Genomic DNA, 25,066 nt, shown 5'->3' on the forward strand with positions numbered 1-25,066 from the left:
TGAAGCACAGTGTACTATTTCTCCGCTCCCCCCCCCCCCCCCCCGATGAAAGCATGAAAGCTTTTGTTTACCCTCTACTTATGTGTGCAATTAAATAATTACTTCACTCCTTATCTGCCTGAAATTGCTGCAGTCAGGCAGGCCGTAGCAGTAGGAGAATAAAACCCTCTGATTTCTTTGAAGTAAAAAAAAAAAAAAAGTAAAATTGAATTTTTTTTTTTATTAATGAGGAACATGGTTGGCATGCATATCTAATGTGCTATTGAGATGCCCTGGGTGCTACAATTGGTGCTTGGTTCACGTCAATGTTTAACACTTTACTTATCTAGAGATGGACATTCTTCTGGTCTCACCTGAGGGTTTCCGTGCTTCCGGATGTCCATCTGAGCGAATGAACAGATATCACCGACTCCAACAACCTCCACCGAGAAGTTCCGGAAGAAGTCGATGATCTCCAGAGATTTGTGGCGCAGAGAGAAGATGAGGATGAACGGCGTGATGATCGGACTCAGGAGCTCTTCCAGAATAAAGACCTGCAGGAGAAAGAGTGGAAGAAACAAATGATACCTCTAGAGCCTGCACGACCCAACCACCCACCGGTCGTCATTTGGCTGATCAGGACCCAATCCCACCGGGGGACATTGCTGGCCGGCCTGTACAGATGCATGTCAGCTATGTAGTGGACAACACGTTCTGTAGTTTTGTGGGGAGGGGGCGGAGAAAAAGGAGTGGATCATTTGTGACATCACGCAGTGGGCGGGGGAGCGGCGTGGACAATGCGATCGGCCGCCGCGGGGGTGAGTTGATCCACCAGGCGGATAACTTGTGGGTTGGGTGCTGCTGTACACACGCCTGACTAACGGCTGAGGCGGTAGTTATTAGCTGCCTCGGTTCCTTTACTTAGGCAGTGTTCTCCCCAGAATTTTTTTCCAGCCGGGCGGCATGAAAAAGTAGCCGGGTGGGGCGAGATGAGAGAATGCAGGGCCGTTGCTTCTGTGTGCAACTTTGCTTACAGCATAGGAGGAGGTGAGCTGATGACAGCAGGGTGCTCACCAAAATTAGCCGGGTGGAGCACCCGGCAAAAAGAGCCTGGGGAGAACACTACTTAGGCATGTGTACAGGCCTTTAGCGATTTAAGCTACGTACACACGTCCAACTAGCGCACTACGTACACATGCCTGATTGTCGTCCAACAGTCTAAAACAGGCAACAATCAGGCAGTTTGGTGGAGTGTGTGTACGGGCCTTTAGAGATTTAGATAGATTGATACGCAGGAGACGAGAATACACCTGTTAAAGAGACTCTGTAACATCAAAAACATCCCCTGTGGGGTACTCACCTCGGGATCCTAATGAGGCTTCCCACGCCCTCCTCTGTCCCACGGGGGTCTCGCTGCAGCCCTCCGAACAGCCGGCGACAGACCCGACTGTAAATTCAATATTTACCTTTGCTGGCTCCAGCAGGGGCGCTGTGGCTGCTTTCGGCTCCGAAGTAGACGGAAATACCCGATTTCAGTCGGGTCTGCTCTACTGCGCAGGAGCCGGAAACTTGCGCCTGCGCAGTAGAGCAGACCCGACGGCGATCGGGTATTTTTGCCTACTTCTGAGCTGACAGAGCGCCTGCGCAGGAGCCGGGAAGATAAATATTGACGTCATCTTGCACGGAGGGCTACAGCGAGACCCCTGAAGGACGGAGGACGGCGTGGGAAGCCTCATTAGGATCCGGAGGCTTCCCCCACCCGAGATGAGTACCCAGCAGGGGACGTTTTGACGTTACAGATTCTATTTAAGATAAGCCTATAATTTGCTATAGGTAGCATTGGAGGCTCACTGCCTCATCTACTAACCCTCAGTGTCTCTCTACATTGTGAGCTCACAAGGGCAGGGACCCCCTCCTGGTGTTTTTTATTCTGATGGAATTTATCATATGAACATGTTACCAGTGTTGGTGATGTCACAAATCACGAATCAGCTATGTATGTATACTACTACTGCTGGATGTCCTGATTGTACAGTTTTCAACTTCTCATGTATCTATGTTCCCCACTATTTGTTTTGTACTATGTAACAAGCACAGCATTCATACCCCATGCAGACAGAAGACGGGACCTCCAATACAGGTTCTCTTGGAAGTCTTGGAATAAGGGCTGGTTCAGACGGACGCTTGCAGAGCGTTTACAGCCAGCGTTCAGGGCTTGGTGTTAAACGCTCCCATTCAAGTGAATGGGAGCGTTTGTACCAAGCTTTCAAGCGCGTTTACACAAACGCGGCGTTTGGGTCCCGATTTTCCCTGGCGTTCAAGGAGCCCCTGGAAGCTACATGTAGCTTCCAGGGGAGGTTAACCGCGACGGCTAATGTCCCTCTAGGGGAAGAAAAAACACGACCGCATCCAAACGCACACGAACGCTGCTGAACGCGACGCCAGCAAACGCAACGCCTCCAAACGTCCATCTGAACCAGCCCTAACACAGTCAGGTGCTCTTACCGCTTTGTACTGGAACAGCTGAGCCAGCTCATCCCGAGTCTCTGACTTGTGGGCGTGTCCCTGCCAGTGGTCCGGCATGTAGTGGATATGAGCCAAAACACACTGCAGCAGCTGCTCCGGGCACCACACCATGTGCTCATCTGGGATGAAAGACCTGGGGGGAGGAGATTAAATGTATGAGAGGACTCTGCCCACAGCACAGTGCCCCACCCCAAAACACACAAGGTTTTTGTCAGTGATGGAAAAACCTGGGGGCGGTCCAATTTACAGTATATACAGTGACTCCCCCCACACCATGTGCTCAACCAGAATTAGAGATGATCAATGCAATACTAATTTTCCAATAATTTTCTGTGGCTTCGAACTGGTCCAATCTTATACTGGTGGGAAGTTCCATCAGCGCCAGCCCTTATGTATATAAAAGTGACTCTGCCCACCTCTCTGCCCAAACCCTCAGCTACCAAGTGCCCATCAGGGAGACATTGTAGATAATTATAGGAGAAGACTCTACCCATCACACTGCCTTTCCTCTACCCGCACCATGCGTTCAAACCTGAGGGAGGCTTTTATGTAGGAGGGGACACCACCCACCAACAACTCCAACCATACCATGTGCTCATCTAAGATGCAAGACCTGGGAGAAGATATAGGGCATGACACCACCCACCACATTGCTCCACCCTCAGCTCATATGGCATCAAAAGCCAGGGGAAGGATATCTACATGCAGTGACCCACAACTAGTTCCAACAGTAATAAGCCAACCTCCTCTCGTCAGCTTCTCACCTGGCGACAGTAACCAGGACCCCGAGCACCGTGATGGCAGTCAAGATATGCTGGACCGTCAAGACGTCCTCATCGTACACCGTCAGAGCTATGAGGACAGCCAGAAGGGATCCAGCGAAGAAGCCAATGTTCTTAGCAGCAATGGCCAGCAGAGGAGAAGCGAAGGAGTTCATGTATTTCGTGGCCGGCTTGTAGCCGCGACTCAGTCGTGCCTGCAGCTCGTGGGTCAGCTCATTGAAGTGCCGCAGGTAGAGACGGCCGTAGAGGGACCAGCACCTGGCACCGAGGCTGCCCGGTTCCCTCTTGATGACTTCCGTGTAGCTGAAGAAGGCGTAGAGGATCTGCCAGACCAGAATGAATGGGCAGAGGATGAGATTGGCCAACCCCAGCAGCACAATGGTACGACTCAGCTCCTGGGCCAGTTCCAGCCTCTGCCCTTGGCGCTTGAATTTGGGCTGCAGGTTCCACTTGTTCTGGAAGAGGGAGCCGGGACCCCAGAAGAACAGCAGCTCCAGGTTGTACTTCAGACCTTGGCTCAGGAAGGTGACCTCTCCCATCAGAGGCAGCCGGAAGCGGACAGGCAGCAGGCTCTTGTTCACCATGGCGACCGTGTAATTCTTAAAGCGCAGGATGCGGTGGTAAATGTCCAGTTCGGTCAGCTCCTTCTTGTGGACGCACATGGGGTGTTCCCGCTGCAGGGAGATGAGGCGGCTCTGTACCTCCTGCCACGAGTAGTTACACAGCTCGTCCTGCAACAGCAATGCAAATACTTAGAGTGGACCTGAACACAGCACAGAAGGAAAACAGAGAGAAATCCACCCTGTATGCATTTAGAGAGATTAGCCTGTCTAATTCCCCCTCATTTGGGACTAATCACAACTGTAATTTGATCTCTCAGCTGTGTCAGCTCAGGAATCTCGGCAGAGCAGCTAATTTGTAAACACAGGATGTTATCCCTATGTCTGCATCCATGAAAGCAGGAAGTAGACACAATGCAGATTTATTGCAGGATTTCTATTAGCTGTAACAAAGAAATATTATTTAAAAGCTATTATGCTGCTGCTTATCTTATAGAGCAAGAAGTTTTGCGTTCAGGTCCACTTTAAAGTGACACCGTGGCAAAATACCGTAAATCTTACTATATGATATAAATAATTTAATGTGTAGTGTGGATAATTAATAGAATATTAGTAGCAAAGAAAAATAGTCATTTTCTATAGCTTTTAACACTGCATCATTCTCTAAGATCAGCCGTTTAAAAACCACACTCTGCATTTTACAATATGAAACAGAGCAGAGCGAATGACCTTTGAACTTTCCTGCAGTAAAACCTTATCTGAAGTTGTCTTTCACTGTTTCATTGATGTATAAGTGCTTCAGAAAACAGCCACACTGGTTTGTTATCAGCTAATCATGAAGCTTCTGCACAGATAACGGATTATCTGTCCCTGGCTGCTGTACAGGACTAGGAACTTGGTTGTCAGTGGAAGCCATTGGTGTGGAGATAAACTCACGCAGGATGTTCCCCCAAACATTTACTGAAGCAGCGCGCTTCCCCAAAGGTTCATGTTATACCCCCTCCCCCCACATCTACTCACCGACGGGATCTTCAGGGCTCGGATGTAGAACTTGCGGATCTCCCAGTAGCTCAGCAGGTTACAGAACATCTTGACGAGACGATAGAGCCAGAAGATGGCCGCCATCACCAGCAGGAAGATGATCCAACCGCTGGCGCGAATCCTGTGCACACAAGCCAGTGAGAGAGCAGATCATGGGTGAGGGGCACGCAGAATACACACAAACAGTAGGCCAGTTCTAGCTACAATGGAGCCCTGACATCTCCCCCGGCAGCAGATTCACCCCTCCAAAGCCCCCCCCCCCCCCTCGGGTTCCTGAGCCAGCTGACCTCAGATCACCCCCCCCCCCCCCCCCCCCCACACACACACACACACTCTTCATAGGGGATTCTCTGCATGGCCTTTATCCTACCTAACAATAAGCAAGTGTCTCTGCATCCCATGTCCCTCTGTCAGTGCATTTTCTGTTATGTGCATGTGCAGGGATGCAGAGACACTGCCGAGAGCTGGGGGAAATGACGCGCAGCAGAGGAGGACGGGTCCAGAAGGGGGCGGGCGCGTGCAGCGAATGAAAGGGGGAGTGAGAGCAGTGTGGAATTTAAACGGGCCTTAGGCCTAGTTCTTTATAAAGACATTCCCTGAAAAAGATTTATACTATGATGCTGGCCAGCCTCCCTGCGCACCGGAGCAACTGCCATTCAGTAAGTGCTTTTAAAAATAAAGAAAACTCTGAGAAACCCCCATGAGAAGATAGGCTAGTCCAAAACCTGTCGGTAATGTCAGCTTTCTACTACTTATTGTAAGTGACAGCAACATACGAGAAAAGGAATTTATGGCAGATTTTACTCTGGAAGAAACGTTCTTATTTTTAGGTGTTTACATTTATTCTAAATTTGAAGATTTTCGCGACAGAGGTCTTTTAACCATTTATGCCACCTGGACGCGATTGTCACGTCCAGGGGGCTGCTGCAGTGCTGCATGCTCTTCTGTCCACCCCCCCCACCACCCCTCGTTAGCCCGGAGATCAAGGAATGGGAACATACCGTAGTTCCCATTCATTGATCTGAGTCCCCGGTAGAAAGACAGACGGCTTCTTTTCAGAAGCCAAAGTCTTTCTGAGAAAGAAAAACAAAGTCTCCCATCCACTTATACTTCCTGGAAGCTTCCAGGACTGAAAAAAGAAAATAAAAAAATATAATAATAATAATAATAATAATTCACTGTGGCCACCTTGTGGCCAAATAGTAAAACTACATCTACATACATTTTTTTTATAAAATAAGCACACATTATTACATTTAAAGCTAACTGTTTACCTCCCACACCAAAAATTTCTCAAATAAAATTTTCTCTATGAAAAAAAAACAAAAAAAAAAACAGTTACCTAAGAGGCTGAACTTTTTTAATATGCATGTGAAGAGGGTATATTACAAGCATGTTTTTAAATGATAAGCTTGAAAATAGTGACGGACGCAAAACTGAAAAAATGCACCTTTATTTCCAATTAAAATATTGGTGCTATACATTGTGATAGGGACATAATTTAAATGGTGTAATAACCGGGACAAATGGGCAAAGAAAATACATAGGTATTAATTATGGTAGCATGTAATATTTTAAAGCTATAATGGACGGAATTTCAATTTTTTTCTTAATATTCCTGTTAAAATGCATTTAGAAAAAAATAATTCTTAGCAAAATGTACCACCCAAAGAAAGCCTAATTGGTGGCGGGAAAAAATGATATTGATCAATTCTTTGTGATAAGTAGCGATAAAGTTATTAATAAATGAATAGTAGGTGAAAATGGTTCTGATGCATAAGGTGAAAAATACCCGGGGGCTGAAATGGTTAAAGGAGAACTCTGGATATAGTCTTCTGCTGAAACATTGGTTCTTAAATGGTGGTTTTACATTACAAGAATCTCACAGATTCTTACAAGGACCACATGGCAAATTTATCACACCTATGTGGACACTAAAACCTTGCTACACTAAATATAGCACTGCACACTATTGGCCACGCCTAACCAGCCAGTTAAAAGAAACTACCGATTGGGCCCAGCATCAATCTTGACATATAATAGTTTTTACACACATTAGTACAGTTACTTGTTTGTAACCCCCTCCCCCCCAAGGTACATGAAGAATGAGATTGGCCCCCCTTCCTAAAATGTCAACATACAGAGATCTGTCAACCCATAGAAGCCAGGAGGTACAAATTCTGATGACGGGGTTGTGGTCATCAGTCTATGGCTGTGATGACGAACACCCCACCTGTGGCCACCAGATGGCCTCTCAGCCTCTCTGAGTGTACAGGATAAACCACAATTGTGGACAGGAGGGGCACCAGGCGGCCCTGCCCAGATCTCTGTATCTGGGCTGCTAAGGCAGAAGGTCCAATGCATTATTTTGAATACACACTGATGTCCCCTCATTCCTCTCACACTCACTGGAGGGCGCACTGCTGGGCAGACAGGATGGCATCCGTTAGCGTCACCTTGTTACGCTCGGGACCGACCCCCGAATGCGTGTGATTGACGGGTTTATTGGCGAAGAGGACATCGTATTCCACACAATGGAACAGGAAGGTGGTGAAGGTGACCACGAAGAGGAACTGGCTGCAGAGACGAGAAGAACAGAGAGAGAACACTGACCACAATGGTATAATCTCACCAACTCCTTCCAACCTGCACAACACAGATCAGACAGTCCCAGAAAGCGGAGGAGGATTCTACTTACACAAGTTCAAAGAAGTCAGAGAGCACCATGCAGGCAAAGCCATTCTTCTGATGGAAGTGATATATGTGCAGCCCGAGGTCAAGGGGGACAACATGGGATACTTAAAGAGCATACAGAAGTTCGCCTTCTTAAGACAGAAGGTATGTGCGATAATCCAGATTGGAGTGAGCATATGATATCTCCCACGGTGCATCTCTGCTGAATATGCAAATTGTCCCTTTTGTTGTCCCTGTCAGCTGAAAGCGCCTCCAGAACGCTGGAATGCAATGATGTGTCAGCTTGGTAATATTACAGAGCCAAACTAATCTAACATGCATACAGACTGTACTGCAAGTACTGACTTACCTAGGATGGAAGTCTAAGCTTGCGTTCTCAAAATTAAATTTATTGTACAAAAAGACGTGTTTCGTGAGCTAAATGCCCACTTCCTCCGGACAATATATTCTTTACATTCTATTGGCCGCCCACTTCCTCCTTGTTCACAGTTGTTCAACCTTCTCTGGAGGGACGAGACATTCGTCTCAGTCTTTTAGAGAGAGCGACCAGTCCCATAAGAGTTCATTCACCTACCTGAGTGCGGGACGGGTGTTCCTCTCATGCGCTGAAGGCGATTGCCGCTGGCAACCTGGGTTTGTGAGTACCTTGGTGTTACACACTTTCTCTCAATTGACTAAGACTATATTGGACTCCTGCCCTCCTCCTGTGTCTTTATTACATCAAGGTCACTTTATCCACTCCTCACACAAATGCAGCTGACCGTCTTCTCTCTGTGTCTCTCTATCCTCCTTCCCGAGTCACCCCATGACTGCTGCCCCACCCGCAAGCCTCTCTCTGTTTCCACTCTTCTTTATGCTGCCGTTTTACCCACCCCTCAGCTATTCCTCTACCTCTTCCTGCACCTTTCCACCCACCACTCACCTATCCCACCAACCTCGTGTCACCTCTCTTGATCCTCACACACCCAACCACCCCATCAATCCTTCCATCTCCCTATGGCACATCTCCTCCAGGTGACAGGTAGGGAATGGCCAGAGGAACTTAACCTCTAAGTTATGGACATGCTGGGCTTTATTTAGAAACAATCTCCAGGCCTGGATGGCATAATAAGCAAACCTGGAATATATGTATGCTATTGAGGTGCAAAAAAGTTTTCATCCACCTGGGTCCTTGCTCATATCAGACCAAAGAAGGTCTCTCGAAATTTAGCTAAAAAAGGTAATTGCAACCATTCAGGAGCTGTATATTGAGGCTAGTAAATCACTGAACAGTTAACACAGTTGCTGGGTAACTGCATCATCTGTACAACTTGTGATTTGCCAAGCTCAAATTCTGCCTCTTGGGAGGAGTCAGCCAATCAGGAGGACTTTTGGCTCATCACCCCAGTTTATTGGAAGATGTGCCATGTGTTGGCCAGGATCAGTAACTGGAAAGGATATCTTAGTGAAGAAATTGTCCAGGTTCTTGATGTGATGCCAGGAATCTGCAAAGGACAGAGAGGAGACACATTTGGTTACCAGTTGCGTGCGGTCCGGTATTAGTCATGGAGAGAATCTGAAGACATTAGGAGATACCTTTAATGACAAAGGCCTCAATTCACTAAGATCATGCTGGAGATAATAAGGCAAGAGAAAAAAACTTACCTCCACATGTGAGAGAGTTATCTTACCTCTTCATTCCTTAAGTTACCTCTCCTGTAGTTAATTTACCTCCTCTGTAGTTATTTTCACATGCAGCTAATTAACAGCCTGTCTTTAACTCTGGAGTTATTTTAAGGATTGGAGAGTTAATTTAAAGACAGAAGAGTTAACTTTAGGCTTGCCTGAGGTAAAATGTTTCCTGAATACTACATGCCTTATCACCATGGTAACAACTCTAGAAGAGTTATTAAAGACAGGAGATAAGTTTAGTGAATTGAGGCCTAACTGTGCAAGATTTCTTCGCAGGCTTTCGAAACTTTAAGTTTCTTTTATCATGCATGTTACAGAACCATACAAAGTACTGTCACATACACAGGCTTTATATATGCTTTTGTAGCGTATACTGCAATCTGACCTCATGTTATAGAGCCTTTAGAGTGAATAGATCTAACCTTTAACCCCCCCACCCCCAGTTAATTTTTATTGAAATTTAACATACAATGAACATCGTAAGAGGTAAGGTAGAGTACACAACCATTGGCAAGTAATTTTTCAACAATTCTATCAGATAATAGGTAACTGTACACAGATATATTGAGGAGAGTTGTACTGTAGTTTTCTTTAAACAACCAAGTTGAGGGGTCTGGCTGTTTCGTTGGGAAAGGAGGGGGGGGGGGGGGTCGGGAGTCAGAGCTATTTAAAAGGCAACAGGGATTGGACAGAATTCCAATCATCTGGGAATTGCGAGGGTCAGGCGAGGTATCAATCTCTGTAGGGGCAGTGCCGACTACCTACAGATTTAATTGGGGGAAAATTGAAGCAGTTAACGCTCTGAAGGGGGAGTTGTATCGGAGGAAGGTTAGTCAGCTTGGTTAAGCTGTAGTACATTTCAGGTGGTCTAAATGGGCTTTAAGTTGGACGAATTCTGAATTTTGCGGGTGGAGAACAGGTTAATACGTAAATACCCTATGGCCTAAGTGGGGAGGGATGACATAAGGTTGGATATAATGCTCAGTGTAGGGATAAAAATCACTTTTTTTTATAGGAGAGGCTCTCCATTTTTATATTATTGAGAGCTAGGTTGATAATTTTGTCAGGTTTAGGAATGTCAGGTGAGTTCCACTTTTGGAGAAGGGCTTGGCGGGTGGCACAAAGTAAATGGGATAGGGCTATCTTAATTTTTGTTGGTGCTGAGTTAACACCTACATGTAGTAATGCGGTTTCAGGTAGGAGGGCGAAATAGATCTAAGCTTTGATGATATCATTTACTTTAGGGGAAGACTAACATAAGGTCTGATTGCAGTATACTCTACAAAACCATATATAAAGCCTGTGTATGTGACAGTACTTTGTATGGTTCTGATCCAGTCCTGTAACATGCCTGAAGAAGAAACTTTCGAAAGCTTGCAAAGAAATCTTGTAAAGTTAGTCATTAAAGGTATCACCGAAACTACTTTTGTTGTTACGTCTTCGGACATTTGGTAACATCAAAATCTTTTTTTTAAATCAAGAAAAAATGTTTTTTTAAACGATTCCACATAGAAAATTGTGCACAAGTCAATGCGCACAACAATCAAGATACAGTCACATCGTGTCAAGCAAAAGATCGAAATACAAAATGACATTAAAGGCCACATAACCAAATGAACATACCAGAATTCTAGTGTAAAATATTCTACAGAGACCCTCCCTCCAAAACAAAACCCTGTCTTCGGTCTGTAATACCAATGGGGAAACAATCAAAGGTGGAGTAGCCAAACTGCACCAAAAGGACCACGAAAATCATTCAGCACCAGAAGCTCTTCTGGACCCACTGATATTGGAAAGAATCTGGTCCATAATCAAATCTGGATCTACATAATCATAAGCAGATAAGCAATTACCCCAAACCTTCTCGAATTTACTGGGAGAGCCTCGGTGTGTGTGTGTAAATTACTTTTACATCAATATCTTACGCATGGCACTATTTCATAATACATCGGTGTACTAACTCAACCCTCACACTGGGGCCTGAGGCCCAAATTACCCACAATCCTTCACACTCATGTTCAGCAGAACCCCAGATACTCATAATCCCACTCAATTCACCCAATTTTAAGACACAAAAAAAACCAAAAACAAAAAAAACACAATCTGCTGGAGACCTTCATTCAACCCACTGACCAGACTGGATCAAGAGCTAAGGGAACAGAACTGGATATAAAGCGACCGGGTTTATCCACTAGTTTCTTCTATGCCACAAAAGCTACATTTCTCCTCTACAATTTGTGTCTCCTCCTCTATGGTCACACTTCCCAACAGCAGTTTGTGTTTCTCCTCCCCAGTGACGTTCCAATCATTGGGCACAGAGGGGGGTGGGGCTCCGGGTGACTGACAGGCAGGGGGTGTCGCCAAAAGAGCAGAAGGAGGGGACTCAAGTGAGGGAGGAGGGGTTCTGGCCCCCCTCCCCTCTGCCACTCCTAGCATGGCTTCCCCCTCCGGGGGGCAACTATGCTACCTACAGGCAACTATATTATCTATACTGGGGCAACTATACTACGGACAACTATACTTTCCTATACTGGGGGCAACTATAATAGCTACCTATACTGGGGCAGCTATACTACCTATATTGGGGGCAACTATACTAGCTATCTATACTGGGGGCAACTTTATTACATATACTGGGGAAACTAGATTACCTATACTGGGGGCACCTATACCTGGCATTACCTGCCGTGGCACACTTAGTTTGCCGCACTCGCTCCTTTCCTTTTTTTTTGGGGGGGGGGGGGGGGTGTCTTAATACGCAGCACCTGGTGTCAAATGCCGGAGGTACGCTACTGCTTCTCCCCTCTCACAATGGTGAGACGGCCTTCCAATAGTTTGTATTTCCATCCCTCCACCCTCTAATGTAGAGAAAACTCATTATTGTTTGGATATCATTCCCTTCCAACACACTCATGAGATTTCCCTGCAGTAGTCTTTGCCTACTCCTCTCCCACGATAGCGAGATTTCCCTTTCCTTCAGAGTGGAGATAGTTCCTTGTAGCAGTTTGTGTCTCTGCTTCTTTGAGAAGAAGCTTACACCATAACAGCTGGATTCCTCCCCTGTCACTCGCAAATATTTGCTTTGCACAAAGCAGAAGACATGAAGGAGGAAACTAACACCATTTGCATAGAGATATTCTGACACTGGAAATATATACACATAAGAAGCTACTGAACTAATCAGCAAGCAGTTAGTGTTGGGTGGAGTCTTGGCACTTACCTTTCACAGCCTCCGGCACATGTACCAGCAGGTCCTCCTCTCCGGGAGGAGAATCTTCCTCAAAGTCCTGGAGCCTCTGATACTCCCGATATTGTTCCTGGGCCTCCATTGTCAGGGCATTGTCCCCTCAGCTACCCCGCTGTGACCTGAAGAAAAGCAAAGTCTGAGATCAGGTCTACTAACATATCTATAGATTTCACCCAGTGTTTCTATAGCCATTACCCAGTATTACTTATTCTAGGTCAAAGGACAGCAAGTGGGTGAGATAACTAGACCCAACACCACATGTATGCTCATTACCCAATATCACACCTTCCATTCTGGAGGACAGCAGAAGGTGATACAACCACACCCACCAACACATCATCTATACTCATTACCCAATAATCACGCCCTCCACACTGGTGGATAGCAGAGTGTGAGGCAACCAGACCCACCAACACATGTATGCTCATTACCCAATATCATGCCTTCCATACAGGAGAACTCCAGAAGGTGAGACAACCACACCCTCCAACACATCATCCATAATCATTACCCGATATCACGTCTACCATACTGGTAAACATCAAAAGGTGAGACAACCATAACCACCAACACATCATCCATACTCATTACCCGATATAATTTCTTCCATACTGGTGGTCAGCAGAGAGTGAGACAACAAGACCCACCAAGACATCTATACTCATTATCAGATGATATGCCTTCCATAATGGAGGAGAGCAGAGGGTGAGGCAACCAGACCCACCAACACATCTATACTCATTACCCAATATCACGTTGTCCATAGTAGAGGACAAGAAACCCAACAACTCATAATCTATACTCAGTACACAATGTTAGAATTTGATTATATGAATTCGTAGGCCTCAGTAACTTTAACTGACTTTAGTTAAAAGACTTGACTTGCAGAGTATACCTTTAAGGAGCATTTCTAGAATCACTGCAGAACAGTGTGTTTCTGCCTATACAAGGCCAGAGGGCTTATCTAGCCACCATGGTCAGACAGAGAGGCAGTCTGTTTCTGTAAACATCGAGTGTTTTCATATTTCCTAAAGGTAAAGAAAAGGTCCTCATCAGAACAAAGTCACAGGTCCTTGGAAAATGGAATTTTCCAGGGCATGCGCAGTAAAAACGGTGCTTGTCATGATATCACGGGGTCTTGTCAGCCAATAGCAGGCGATGAGTTAGTGATCCGTTACTGCTCAGATGAGGTCACATTTAACTCTTTAGAGTTTAGTATAAATAGAGCTAACGAGCTCCCGGGGGGCTTCTGAGTTCTGGCTGATGACTTCCACTTTCTAATCTTTTTGTAATGTCTTGTCATCTTATCTAACTGTATGCTGTATGTAGGCCTAAGTGTAACGTAGTATAGATGTAACATAAGAGAAAGCCTGGTTGCCATTCAAAAGGAATGGACCAAGAGCCTGTAACGCAAAGAGGACTTACTACAGACCAATTGCTTCGCTGAGGTGTAACGAACATGTAGAGATAAGCATCTGTATATCTGTTTACTGAATAAACTCCTGAAACTTTGACGACGTCTAAGAAGTTCTATCTCCTATGTGGTTGCTGTGAGGAGAGTCGAGTTATCACACTCCCTGTGATATGGTGCCGAACAAAGGTGTAGTGTTGCCCATAGCAACCAACAAAGATTTATTACACGCAATATTGCCTATTCCACAAGGGAAAAAAGAAGAGGGTGAGACAACCAGACCCACCAGCACATCATCTATACTCACTACCCAATAGGACGCTGTCCATAGTAGAGGACAAAAACACAAAACTCTTATATAGCGCTTTTCTCCTGGCGGACTCAAAGCGCCAGAGCTGCAGCCACTAGGACACGCTCTATAGGCAGTAGCAGTGTTAGGGAGACTTGCCTAAGGTCTCCTGCTGAATAGGTGCTGGCTTACTGAACAGGCAGAGCCTAGATTCGAACCCTGGTCTCCCGTGTCAGAGGCAGAGCCCTTAACCAGTACACCATCCAGCCACATTACAAGAAATCCAACAACTCTTAGGCCTGGTGCACACGAGAGGAGTTTTTAAGAGCGTTTTTGAGTTTTTAAATCTGCTGCTAATGTTATCCTATGTCTCTGTGCACACTGGAGCTTTTGAACCCTCTAACGTTTGGGCGCTAGAGGTTTCATAAGCTCTTCCCAATGTAATGCTATGGGTTTTTTTTTTTTACAAAACCTCATTGCTTCAGTGTGCACAGACACATAGGATAACATTAGCAGCAGATTTAAAAACTCAAAACGCTCAGAAAAACTCCTTTGGTTTGCACCAGGCCATAGTCTATACTCATTACATAGTATCGCCTGTTCCACAAAGGAGAAAAGCAGAGGGGGTGAGCCAATCAGATCCACCAACATCATTACACAATATGACCCGTTACATACTCAACGACAGCAGAAGGGAAGGCTCGGTTCCTACATGTGTAGAAAAAGATACCCGTTGGTTTTCTACACCTCCGATCAACACAGGAAGCAGATCTTATTGCTGTGGCAAACACGACACTGAGTCCCAACCTGCTCGGTTTTTCTGGAAGAGTGGATTATATGCCTGCCTGAAGAGGTAAGTTTCAAGCCAATTTCATTCTCTACTACAAATCTGTCCGTTTTCTGCGACGGACGCCAACAGACGAAAGGACAAGATGATGTATTCTATGTTATCTAAAGCCTAGGTTCTCAACGTGTGGTACGTGTACCCCAGGGGGTACTTCTGATGGTTCCAGGGGGTACTCGGGCTTTATATACTTAACCAAGAACAAATATAGAGTTTTAGAAAAATGATAAATCTTATTTTAACAACACCAAATTAGTATTTTAGCTAATTAAAAGCAATAGTAAATGCTTGGAAATTGTTTAGAACCAGTTATAAGGTACTACGATTAAATATATATTTGTCAAGGGGTACTTGTAATAATATTTACTATGCTAGGGGGTACTTGGTGAGTACAGAGTTTTAAAAGGGGGTACATGCCAATAAAATGTTGAGAAACACTGATCTAAAGGATCCATGCAGACATGTCCATTCTCTACATGCTCATTGTGCCCGAATGCAGAGTCCCTTCCTGCATGACCTATCCAGACCTCCCACCCAAAATGGAACAATATTAAAATAAAACAAAAAGGTTCTCTGCTCAAAAAAAAAAAAAAAAAAAAAAAAAAAAAAAAGGGCTAAGATCAGGGGTGTTACTAGCCCCAAAGATCAGTGGCACATGCCCCGGATCTATTCTGGGGTGCCCCGGATCTATTCTGGGGTGCCCCGGATGTCCCCCTGGCAGCTGTGTTGTCTCAATTGCGGGCATGCTGGGAGCTGTGGTGCATCAGTCGGGGTATGCTTCATCCAACATTTTGCTGGGCAGGCCTACTTGGACCACTGTTAATTTCATGTAAATTTGGCTCCATCCATGACCACACCCACATTCTGGTGCATGGCCACACCTATTTTCCACCTGGAGTGCCCAAAAGTGCCCCGGTTCTTATTGGATCCTTGCAACGCCCCTGGCTGAGATAAGTTTATTGGAAAAAAATAAATAAATAAATAAAAAGTGCACACTGCATGCAATTGTCTGCCAAAATTAGTTAAAGTGGACCCGAATTAAAAATACAAGATTTCAGAAAAAAATCTATTTTCTAAATTATAATAATAAATAGCAGCCTTTTTCAGCTGCATGATGACAAATATAAAATATTTTACATTTATTGGAGGAACCCCTCCCTTCCTTTCATATTGCCGGGAAATAATCCGGCAGACTGGTGGAGTAGGAGGTGTCTGGCAAAGGAGGAATTGCTAATGGCTGCCACCTGTATAACCCTAGTTATGAAAAGAGAAGGGTGAAAAGCATGCACTGAAATGCTCATAGGCTTGAAGGAGTGTTTATTTATATTTGTATGTGTCAGAGTGGTGAAACTAAATATTTTGAATTAACCTCCTTGCCGGTTATCCCGAGCTCAGCTCGGGGTAACCTGCGCAGGAGGATTTCTCAGGCCCCGCTGGGCCGATTTGCATAATTTTTTTTTTGCTACACGCAGCTAGCACTTTGCTAGCTGCGTGTAGTATGCGATCGCCGCCGCTACCCGCCGATTCGCCGCTACCCGCCGCGCCGCAGCCCCCCAGACCCTTGCGCAGCCTGGCCAATCAGTGCCAGGCAGCGCTGAGGGGTGGATCGGGATTCCCGAAGACGTCATCCACGCCCCGTCGCCATGGCGACCGGGGGAGCCCTGCAGGAAATCCTGTTCTGAACGGAATTTCCTGCTTACTCTGATCGCCAGAGGCGATCGGAGTGGGTGAGGGGATGCCGCCGCTCTGCGGCTATCATGTAGCGAGCCCTGAATTGAAAAAATAAAAAAAAAGTGCTGCGCTGCCTCCTTGCCGGCGGGAATTAGACCAGCAAGGAGGTTAAAAAAATGTTTGGTTTGGGTCCGCTTTAAAAACAAGAGGGCCATGCAAAAATGCATGGAAAAGCTAACATGCTGCGCAGCGATCACTGTGATCGAATCTGCTGGGTAATCTTTGCGTATACGTTGACCGAACGATCGTTCCCGTCAATCCGTCCGTGTAGAAGACTTTGCTTGATTGCCGGCGGGTCGGGGGTACGTCGATAACGGCGTTCGAATGTCCGATGACCGACGCTAGCAGCAATACATTACCTCTTCCGAGTCCCCTGATCGCCGCTGTCCCTTCTCCGCGCTGGGCTCTGGCTGGCTTCACTCACTTCCTGTCCCGACAGGACGTTTAAACAGTAGAGCGCCCTCTACTGTTTAAACTTCCCCCGGCAGGAAGTAAAGTGAAGCTGTAGCCCTGGAGCCCAGAGCGGAGAAAAGACAGCGGAGGCCGGGGGACTCGAGCCAACTGGATCAGGTAATGTATGCGGGGAGGGGGGGGGGGGGGGAGGGAGAGATTAGCGGCAGCTCCACAGATTGTGAATCGGTTTCATAGTGAAATCGATTCACAATCTGTTTGCAGTAAAGGCAGCCATACGATCCCTCTCTGATCAGATTCGATCAGAGAGGAATCTATCTGTTGGTCGATCTGATGGCAAATCGACCAGTGTATGGCCTCTTTAAGGCGGCATATCACACACTTTCATACTTTTCACACTTAAGGCCCATACACACGTCGGATTTCCGTGAATGACGGGTCGTTTCAACGTCCCGTCGTTGTTCGCCCGCTAAATCGGGCGTGTGTACAGACTGTCGTTTGCGTGATAAGAGTGAGTTTGCACTTATCACGCGAACGACAGTCTGTACACATGCCCGATCTAGCAGGCAAATGACTGAACGACGGGACGTTCAAACGACCCGTCGTTCACGAAAATCCGACGTGTGTATGGGCCTTTACACTCTCATAGGGCGATAGAGCAGCAGCGAAGCAACTGCAAAAGTTATATTCACCATGATTATGCTTCAAGGGTTCCCCGCAATAGAATATCAAAGTTATACAGTGGTTTGCAAAAGTATTCGGCCCCCTTGAAGTTTTCCACATCTTGTCACATTACTGCCACAAACATGCATCAATTTATTGGAATTCCACATGAAAGACCAATACAAAGTGGTGGAAAACTTCAAGGGGGCGGAATAGTTTTGCAAACCACTGTATATGCCATTCATCCCGATTGCGCGATATAGCAAGGTCACTTAGTGAATTAGTGCAAGAATGGATAGATCTAACCAAGTACCCAATCACAATACAAGAACGAGGTGAATGTCAGCAAAATCTGCTGTTGATAATACCAGTAATATCTGCTGGTATTATCACCAGAAAGCCGGCCATGAAAGTTGTTATGTAGTGTAATGCATCACTCGAGCTGAGGCTCCGCCCACCTGTGCGTTTCCTATCCTGTATGGACAATTCGTCACAGTGGACAAATTGTGGACATGTCCGCTATAGTCTTGCTTGCTGTCCGATGGACACCAACCAAGGCTGGAACGGAATGGACATATTTTTACTATTAATTAGCATTTATAGAACATCGACCTTTTTCGCAGTGCTGTACAGAGTACATAGTCTTGTCACTTAACAGTCCCTCAGAGGGGCTCACACTCTAATCCCTTTCATAGTCATAGGTCTATGTATGTATCATGTAGTGTATCATAGCCTAGGGCCAATTTTTAGAGGGAAGCTAATTAACTTATCTGTATGTTTTTAGGACATGGGAGGAAACTGGAGTACCCGGAGGAAACCCATTGCAGACAAGGGGAGAACATACAAACTCCATGCAGATAGTGCCCTGGCTGTGATTTGAACCCGGGACCCAGTGCTGCTAGGTGAGAGAGCCAACCACTACGCCACTGTGCTGCCCCCATAGCAGATTGCCCAAGTTGTGACTGCAGTGTCGTGTGCACTGAGTCATCGGGCTGCATTTGAAAACTTCAAGGGACAGATTGTGAAAGAGAGTTCCAAAACAGAGTAGAAGCTTGTGAGAAATTCTGAAGGCAGAAGTGAGACAAGATGACTAGAGTGGATAAGAGTAGGCTTCACAAGTGCACAGGGTGGCATCTTGAAATGGGTGCAGCCAATGGAGGAGACATATTACAGAGTTTTGTAGGTACAGTAAGAGTTGGAAGCTTGAACTTTGACAGGCAGCCAAGGGAGGGACTGAAAGAGGAGAATCATCTGAGAAAGAAGAGTGGTCAATGAACCTTTCCACACACAGAAGGCGGGGCTGGGGAGAGGCTAATCTGTTGGAGTAGTCGGGTCTGTATAGGATGAGTGCAACGCTAGGATGGCGTAAAGTTTTGAGAGGCTTTATTATTGTAAACAGGAAGAGATTAGTAAGTCAATGTAAGATTTCTATAATCTTCTAACCTAAAGCCTGATAAACGCACTAAACAAAAAAGTCACTGGAAAGAAAAATCCATGATAGGTAACTTAAAGTGAACCTCCAGACTAAAAATCTACTCAGCAGCACTGAAAAGGCACTTTGTTTTTCTTACCCAAGCCTCATTTTTAGCTGCACAGAAGCTAAGCTCCGCCACATCAAGGAAATCTGCCCGGGCATTTTTCCCCTGATGCTGTGCAAAGCATGATGGGATTTCTGATGTTGTGGTTGTTGCCTGGTGCGCGCAGCTGGGAGAGGTGCTCAGGACACAGGACAGTTGGAACTGTGTCTCATGCTCCTTGTCACCTCCTTTCAACCAAAAAGATGGCTGCCATCATGAAATCACAAACATGGGTGGGTAAGAGATTATATTACCTATCTATTTTAATTAACATAACTAATGTAACTTAATGACTATGTTTGTTTAGGCTGGAGTTCCTCTTTAAGCATTTGATGAATAAAATAAAAGCAAAAACAACAACAGTTGAACGATGTGAAAAGATAACGACCAGCAATGGCTCTCATGTACAAAGAATGGTCTACAGGTGAAACTCGAAAAAAAATATGAATATCATGCAAAAGTCAATTTATTTCAGTAATTCAACTTAAAGGATACCTTAGCGCTAAATAAAAAAAAATAAAAAAAGGGGGGATGCCTAATGTGTGTATGGGGAGCTATGCGGATCCTCTTCCTGGCCGGTGACCTCCGACCTGGATATACTACGCTGCGCCTGCGTAGGAAATCTTTCCTCACCCCAATTCACATTCTGAAATGTATCACAGCTGCCGACATCTTTACTGCTGGCAGGGGATCTCTGCGGAATGTTTGAGGATTCCAAAGCCAGTGAACATAATGCCAGGCCTCCCAGCATGCTCTGGGAGGAGAATTCGAAATAGCTAAACAGCCAAGGCTGTGACATCACTGGGAGGGTGGGGCTACATACCAATGTACAGCACTACATACTGTAGCTATAGGAAGGATTTCTGATGATGAAGCCAGGATAATTAGCGTAAAAGTGGCTGTCCTGAATAATTGACTGCATTCTATGAATGAGTCGCTGGCACTGGGCACAGCTGGGCTCTTCATCTGCGTCTCTCTATACAAGATTGAAGCAGATTTCTGAGGACACAAATTCTCAGCGCTCCATTAAGTTCCTGGTGATAATCCGATATAAACAGGTTATTCTTAGCTTTTCCCAGAGATCGCCAGGCTGTGATTTACTCTAGCACACGGTGTGCGGGCATCCAGCCTGGCGGCACAGTGACACAACGCACGTGCTGCAGCTCTGATAAACAACAGTGACGTGTAGAGCGTGTCACTGCGGCTCTCTGACGCTAGAGGACGGGAAACATGGCTGGCAGGAAAAATGCCTACAGGACAGGGGGAGAGAGAGAAAATACAGGAGCTGGGGAGAGAGGGAGAGAGCCTGAATCCTCCCCTCCCCCTCCCGTTAATGTCTTGTTTGGCTTTGGCAATGCTAAATGTATTTGGTCCTGCCAATAAAGCTTTTTTGGATTTGGAGAATACAGGAGAGGGAGAGGGAGAGAGAGAGAGAGAGAGAGAGAGAGAGAGACCCATATGGACTATATATCTCATCTCCCCATACCTTCCATTACATTCTCCACACTCATATGGACTGTATACCTATATCCTTCCCTTATTCCCACAATCCCCCCCCCCCCCCCCAATGTTAATGTTTTGGCAATGCTAAATGTATTTGGTCCTGCCAATAAAGCTTTTTTGGAGAGGAGAGGGAGAGAGAAGAGAGAAACGGGGGGGGGGGGGGGGGGGGGGGGAGTAATTTAGGCAGACCAGGGTCCAGTTGGCGGGGTGAAAAAGTACCTCCCTCCTTGGCTCTTGAATAAAGGCTAAATTGGGGATCAGTATAATAAGTGCAGTAATAAAAGGGGGGAGGGGGAGGAGAGAGAGACCACAAGGAGAAGGGTGGGAGAAGGCAGAGAAAGTACATAGGGGGGCAGGGAGGCACTGCAAAGGGGGGGGACAGAGGCAGAGAAAGCAGGAAGGGGAAAAGGCAGAGAGAGACAGCAGTGGGGGGTGGGGAGAGAGAGAGAGAGAGAGAGAGAGAGAGAGAGAGAGAGAGAGAGAGAGAGAGATTAGTCAGGGTGGAAGGAAACAGATTATGGGAAACAGAGAGAGGGTGAAAGAGTCAAACAAAGTTGCCCATCCTCCATCCATTGCACCCACTCCTAGTACCTGTGCCAGGCGTCACGTACAAGTAGCGGCAGTTCTCCACCCGTAATACCCGGGCCGGCTCTGTGTTACTCCTATACTCACTCTCAGTAGTGTTGAGATCAGTACACTCCTCTTATCTCCCAGCCAGGTATTTCTCGTCTTCCTCTAACCCCAGATGATCTGTGTCCTCAGATATGAAGTCTGTACTGCCTGAGGATAACCAGAGTCTGTCTCCACCAACAGGTGCGCAGCCGAAATAATCACCAGCCAATCACAGCAGCCACTACTGAGAGCTACACCCAACTACAGTACTAGAGTATCGCTGCTGTACAAGCTATACTGAGAAGCAGTAAGGTGCATTGCCCATACATCCAGAATAAGAGCAGATACAGAGAATTACACCCAACATACAGGACAAGAGAAGTGCTACTGTGTAGTCTCCATACATCCAGAATAAGACACTGAGAATTACACCCGGGATACAGGACAAGAGAAGTGTTACTGTGCAGCCTCCATACATACAGAGTAAGAGCAGATACTGAGGATTACACCCAGCATACAGGACAAGAGAAGTGCTACTGTGCAGCCTCCATACATACAGAATAAGAGCAGATACTGAGAATTACACCCAACATACAGGACAAGAGAAGTGCTACTGTGCAGCCTCCATACATACAGAATAAGAGCAGATACTGAGAATTACGCCAAAGCTTTCTCAGAGGCTACAAAGATATCTTTGTAGCCTCTGAGGAAGCTTTGTATAAGCGAAACAGCTGTCAGGCTCTCTTCGCCCCCACTGTAACTCCGAAAGGTTAAAAGGTACAATAAGTGCAATCTTAGTGCCTCTACTCTACTCTCTTCAGTTCCACTGTGACAAACAGTTGGTCAGCTTGGCGTTATTCCGCACCTAATCATCCAAAAACCAATCGTTCCTGATCACCGATGACCGATTGTTGTAAAACCATCATGTCTGATCGCCAAACCGCAGTCTGTGAGTGTTGGGGGGACACCTGTAAACTCTGGAAAGCACCCCAAAAGGTCATGACACCGTTACTGTAATAAACAAACCTGAGAATCGCAGTTTGTCAACAGAAGTGTTTAGACAGAACCTCTTCCTTTCTGCAGAAGCAGGCAAGCAGCTATGTCAGCTGAATCGGTTATGGAATATCTATCTGTAAATTTGGAATCCCTGTCCCTGAGGCCTCTTTTCCATGGACAGTTGAACTGTGTGCTCAGCAAGCAGTTACCAGGCAACAGTGAGTAGTTACCAGGCAGTGGCGAGCAGTTACCAGAGTTTGAGAGGCATTTCACTGCCCATCAACTGTCTGTGGAAAAGAGGCCTAAAGGACCACTTGAGGAGAATCCCCTATGAGGAGATAGACTAGTCCAAAACCAGTCCGTTCTGTCAGATTTACTTACTTTTTTCGCTGAAGTTGTCCTTTAAACACAGGTTACGTAGAAGTAGAGGCAGCATCTAGATGAAGAATATTGGAGTGCTGAGGTTTCCTTTGGAATGGGAAACGTGTCACTGCTCTACAAGTCTATAACAACAACAACAATTATCACATTCTAATCTAGCTGGTGTTCAGGAAACGTGTCCTCGTCCTGGCAGCACCTGATGGCATGCAGACAGACGGCATTCACACGCAGCAGGAATCACGGCTAATTACAGGTGATTCACAGTAACGTGTGTACAGGAAACGCATCATCATCACCTGAAAATAAACAATGCTCAGTACCACTGTGTACAGAAAAACGCATCATCATCACCTGCAGATAAACAATGCTCAGTACCACTGTGTACAGGAAACGCATCATCATCACCGAAAGATAAACAATGCTCAGTACCACTGTGTACAGGAAACACATCATCATCACCTGCAGATAATCAATGCTCAGTACCACTGTGTACAGGAAACGCATCATCATCATCATCACCTGCAGATAATCAATGCTCAGTACCACTGTGTACAGGAAACGCATCATCACCACCTGCAGATAATCAATGCTCAGTACCACTGTGTACAGGAAACGCATCATCATCACCTGCAGATAATCAATGCTCAGTACCACTGTGTACAGGAAACGCATCATCATCACCTGCAGATAAACAATGCTCAGTACCACTGTGTACAGGAAACGCATCATCATCACCTGCAGATAAACAATGCTCAGTACCACTGTGTACAGGAAACGCATCATCATCACCTGCAGATAAACAATGCTCAGTACCACTGTGTACAGGAAACACATCATCATCACCAAAAGATAAACAATGCTCAGTACCACTGTGTACAGGAAACGCATCATCATCATCACCTGCAGATAAACAATGCTCAGTACCACTGTGTACAGGAAACACATCATCATCACCAAAAGATAAACAATGCTCAGTACCACTGTGTACAGGAAACGCATCATCATCACCTGCAGATAAACAATGCTCAGTACCACTGTGTACAGGAAACGCATCATCATCACCTGCAGATAATCAATGCTCAGTACCACTGTGTACAGGAAACGCATCATCATCACCAAAAGATAAACAATGCTCAGTACCACTGTGTACAGGAAACACATCATCATCACCAAAAGATAAACAATGCTCAGTACCACTGTGTACAGGAAACGCATCATCATCACCTGCAGATAAACAATGCTCAGTACCACTGTGTACAGGAAACACATTATCATCACCAAAAGATAAACAATGCTCAGTACCACTGTGTACAGGAAACGCATCATCATCACCTGAGGCCAGCTTCAGACTGTATACTGGCGTCAGTGTAGCAGTGCAGCGCAGGGCCACATCGCACAAACAGTCCATCGAGGATTAGTGGAGATATAAAAAGGGTAAAGAGACCGAGAGCCCAATATAGTGTAGTGTGTATTGGATGAGGGAGGATGCAATATGAAGAGTAAGTGTTATACTTACAAACCAGGGTTACCTCCAAGGCAACCACTGAATAGGCAGGTGGGGAGAACAAGCCTGTCCCCACTAAGGATTAAAACGTCGCTCTCTGCGGATAGGAGGTGCCAAGCCTGTTCTTGACCCTATGCTGTGTATCACTCCTGTTATTTATTGCCTGAAGAAGCGGGATTTTGCCTGCGAAACGCGTTGCAACTTTTCTTGGGCGTATATAAATAAATTGTTACTGCTTTATGGTGCAAGGAAAACAAGCTAGTGCTCAATAATACCAAAACTGTGGAAATGGTTATTGACTTCAGAAGGCGGAGCACCCCCCCCGATCCATATTAATGGGTCCGAAGTCAGTAGAGTCACCAGTGTCCGTCTCCTGGGCACGACCATCACGGACGATCTGAGCTGGAAAGCCAACACCATCTCAACCCAAAAGAAGGCCCAGCAGAGACTCTTCTTCCTGCGGCAACTAAAAAAGTTCGGTATGGCCCACGAACTCCTAAAGTTCTTCTACTCCGCCACGATCGAGTCTGTCCTCTGCTCCTCCATCCTCGTCTGGTACACTGGGGCCACAACCAGCGACAGATACAAAATCCAGAGGGTCATCAGAACTGCAGAGAAAATAATCGGGAAGCCCCTTCCCCCAC

At 46.0% G+C, this 25,066-nt stretch overlaps 1 protein-coding gene across 4 annotated transcripts in view; it reads right to left on the reverse strand.

Annotated features, from left to right (window-relative positions):
- LOC137518091 (autophagy-related protein 9A-like) overlaps positions 1-25,066 on the reverse strand; it is a 51,130-nt gene that overhangs the window by 13,135 nt on the left and 12,929 nt on the right. For all 4 annotated transcript variants that reach the window (XM_068235404.1, XM_068235403.1, XM_068235405.1 and 1 more), the window contains exons 2-9: positions 12,474-12,619; positions 9,019-9,066; positions 7,587-7,647; positions 7,298-7,465; positions 4,868-5,009; positions 3,270-4,018; positions 2,485-2,638; positions 354-533 (exon numbers count right to left, since the gene is read on the reverse strand). In XM_068235404.1, the coding sequence (XP_068091505.1) occupies positions 354-533; positions 2,485-2,638; positions 3,270-4,018; positions 4,868-5,009; positions 7,298-7,465; positions 7,587-7,647; positions 9,019-9,066; positions 12,474-12,582 (1,611 nt within the window). In that variant the 5' untranslated portion in view covers positions 12,583-12,619. The remainder of the gene's footprint in view (positions 1-353; positions 534-2,484; positions 2,639-3,269; positions 4,019-4,867; positions 5,010-7,297; positions 7,466-7,586; positions 7,648-9,018; positions 9,067-12,473; positions 12,620-25,066) is intronic.

Source organism: Hyperolius riggenbachi, chromosome 5 (assembly GCF_040937935.1).
Source record: "Hyperolius riggenbachi isolate aHypRig1 chromosome 5, aHypRig1.pri, whole genome shotgun sequence".
NCBI classification, from domain to species: Eukaryota; Metazoa; Chordata; class Amphibia; order Anura; family Hyperoliidae; genus Hyperolius; species Hyperolius riggenbachi.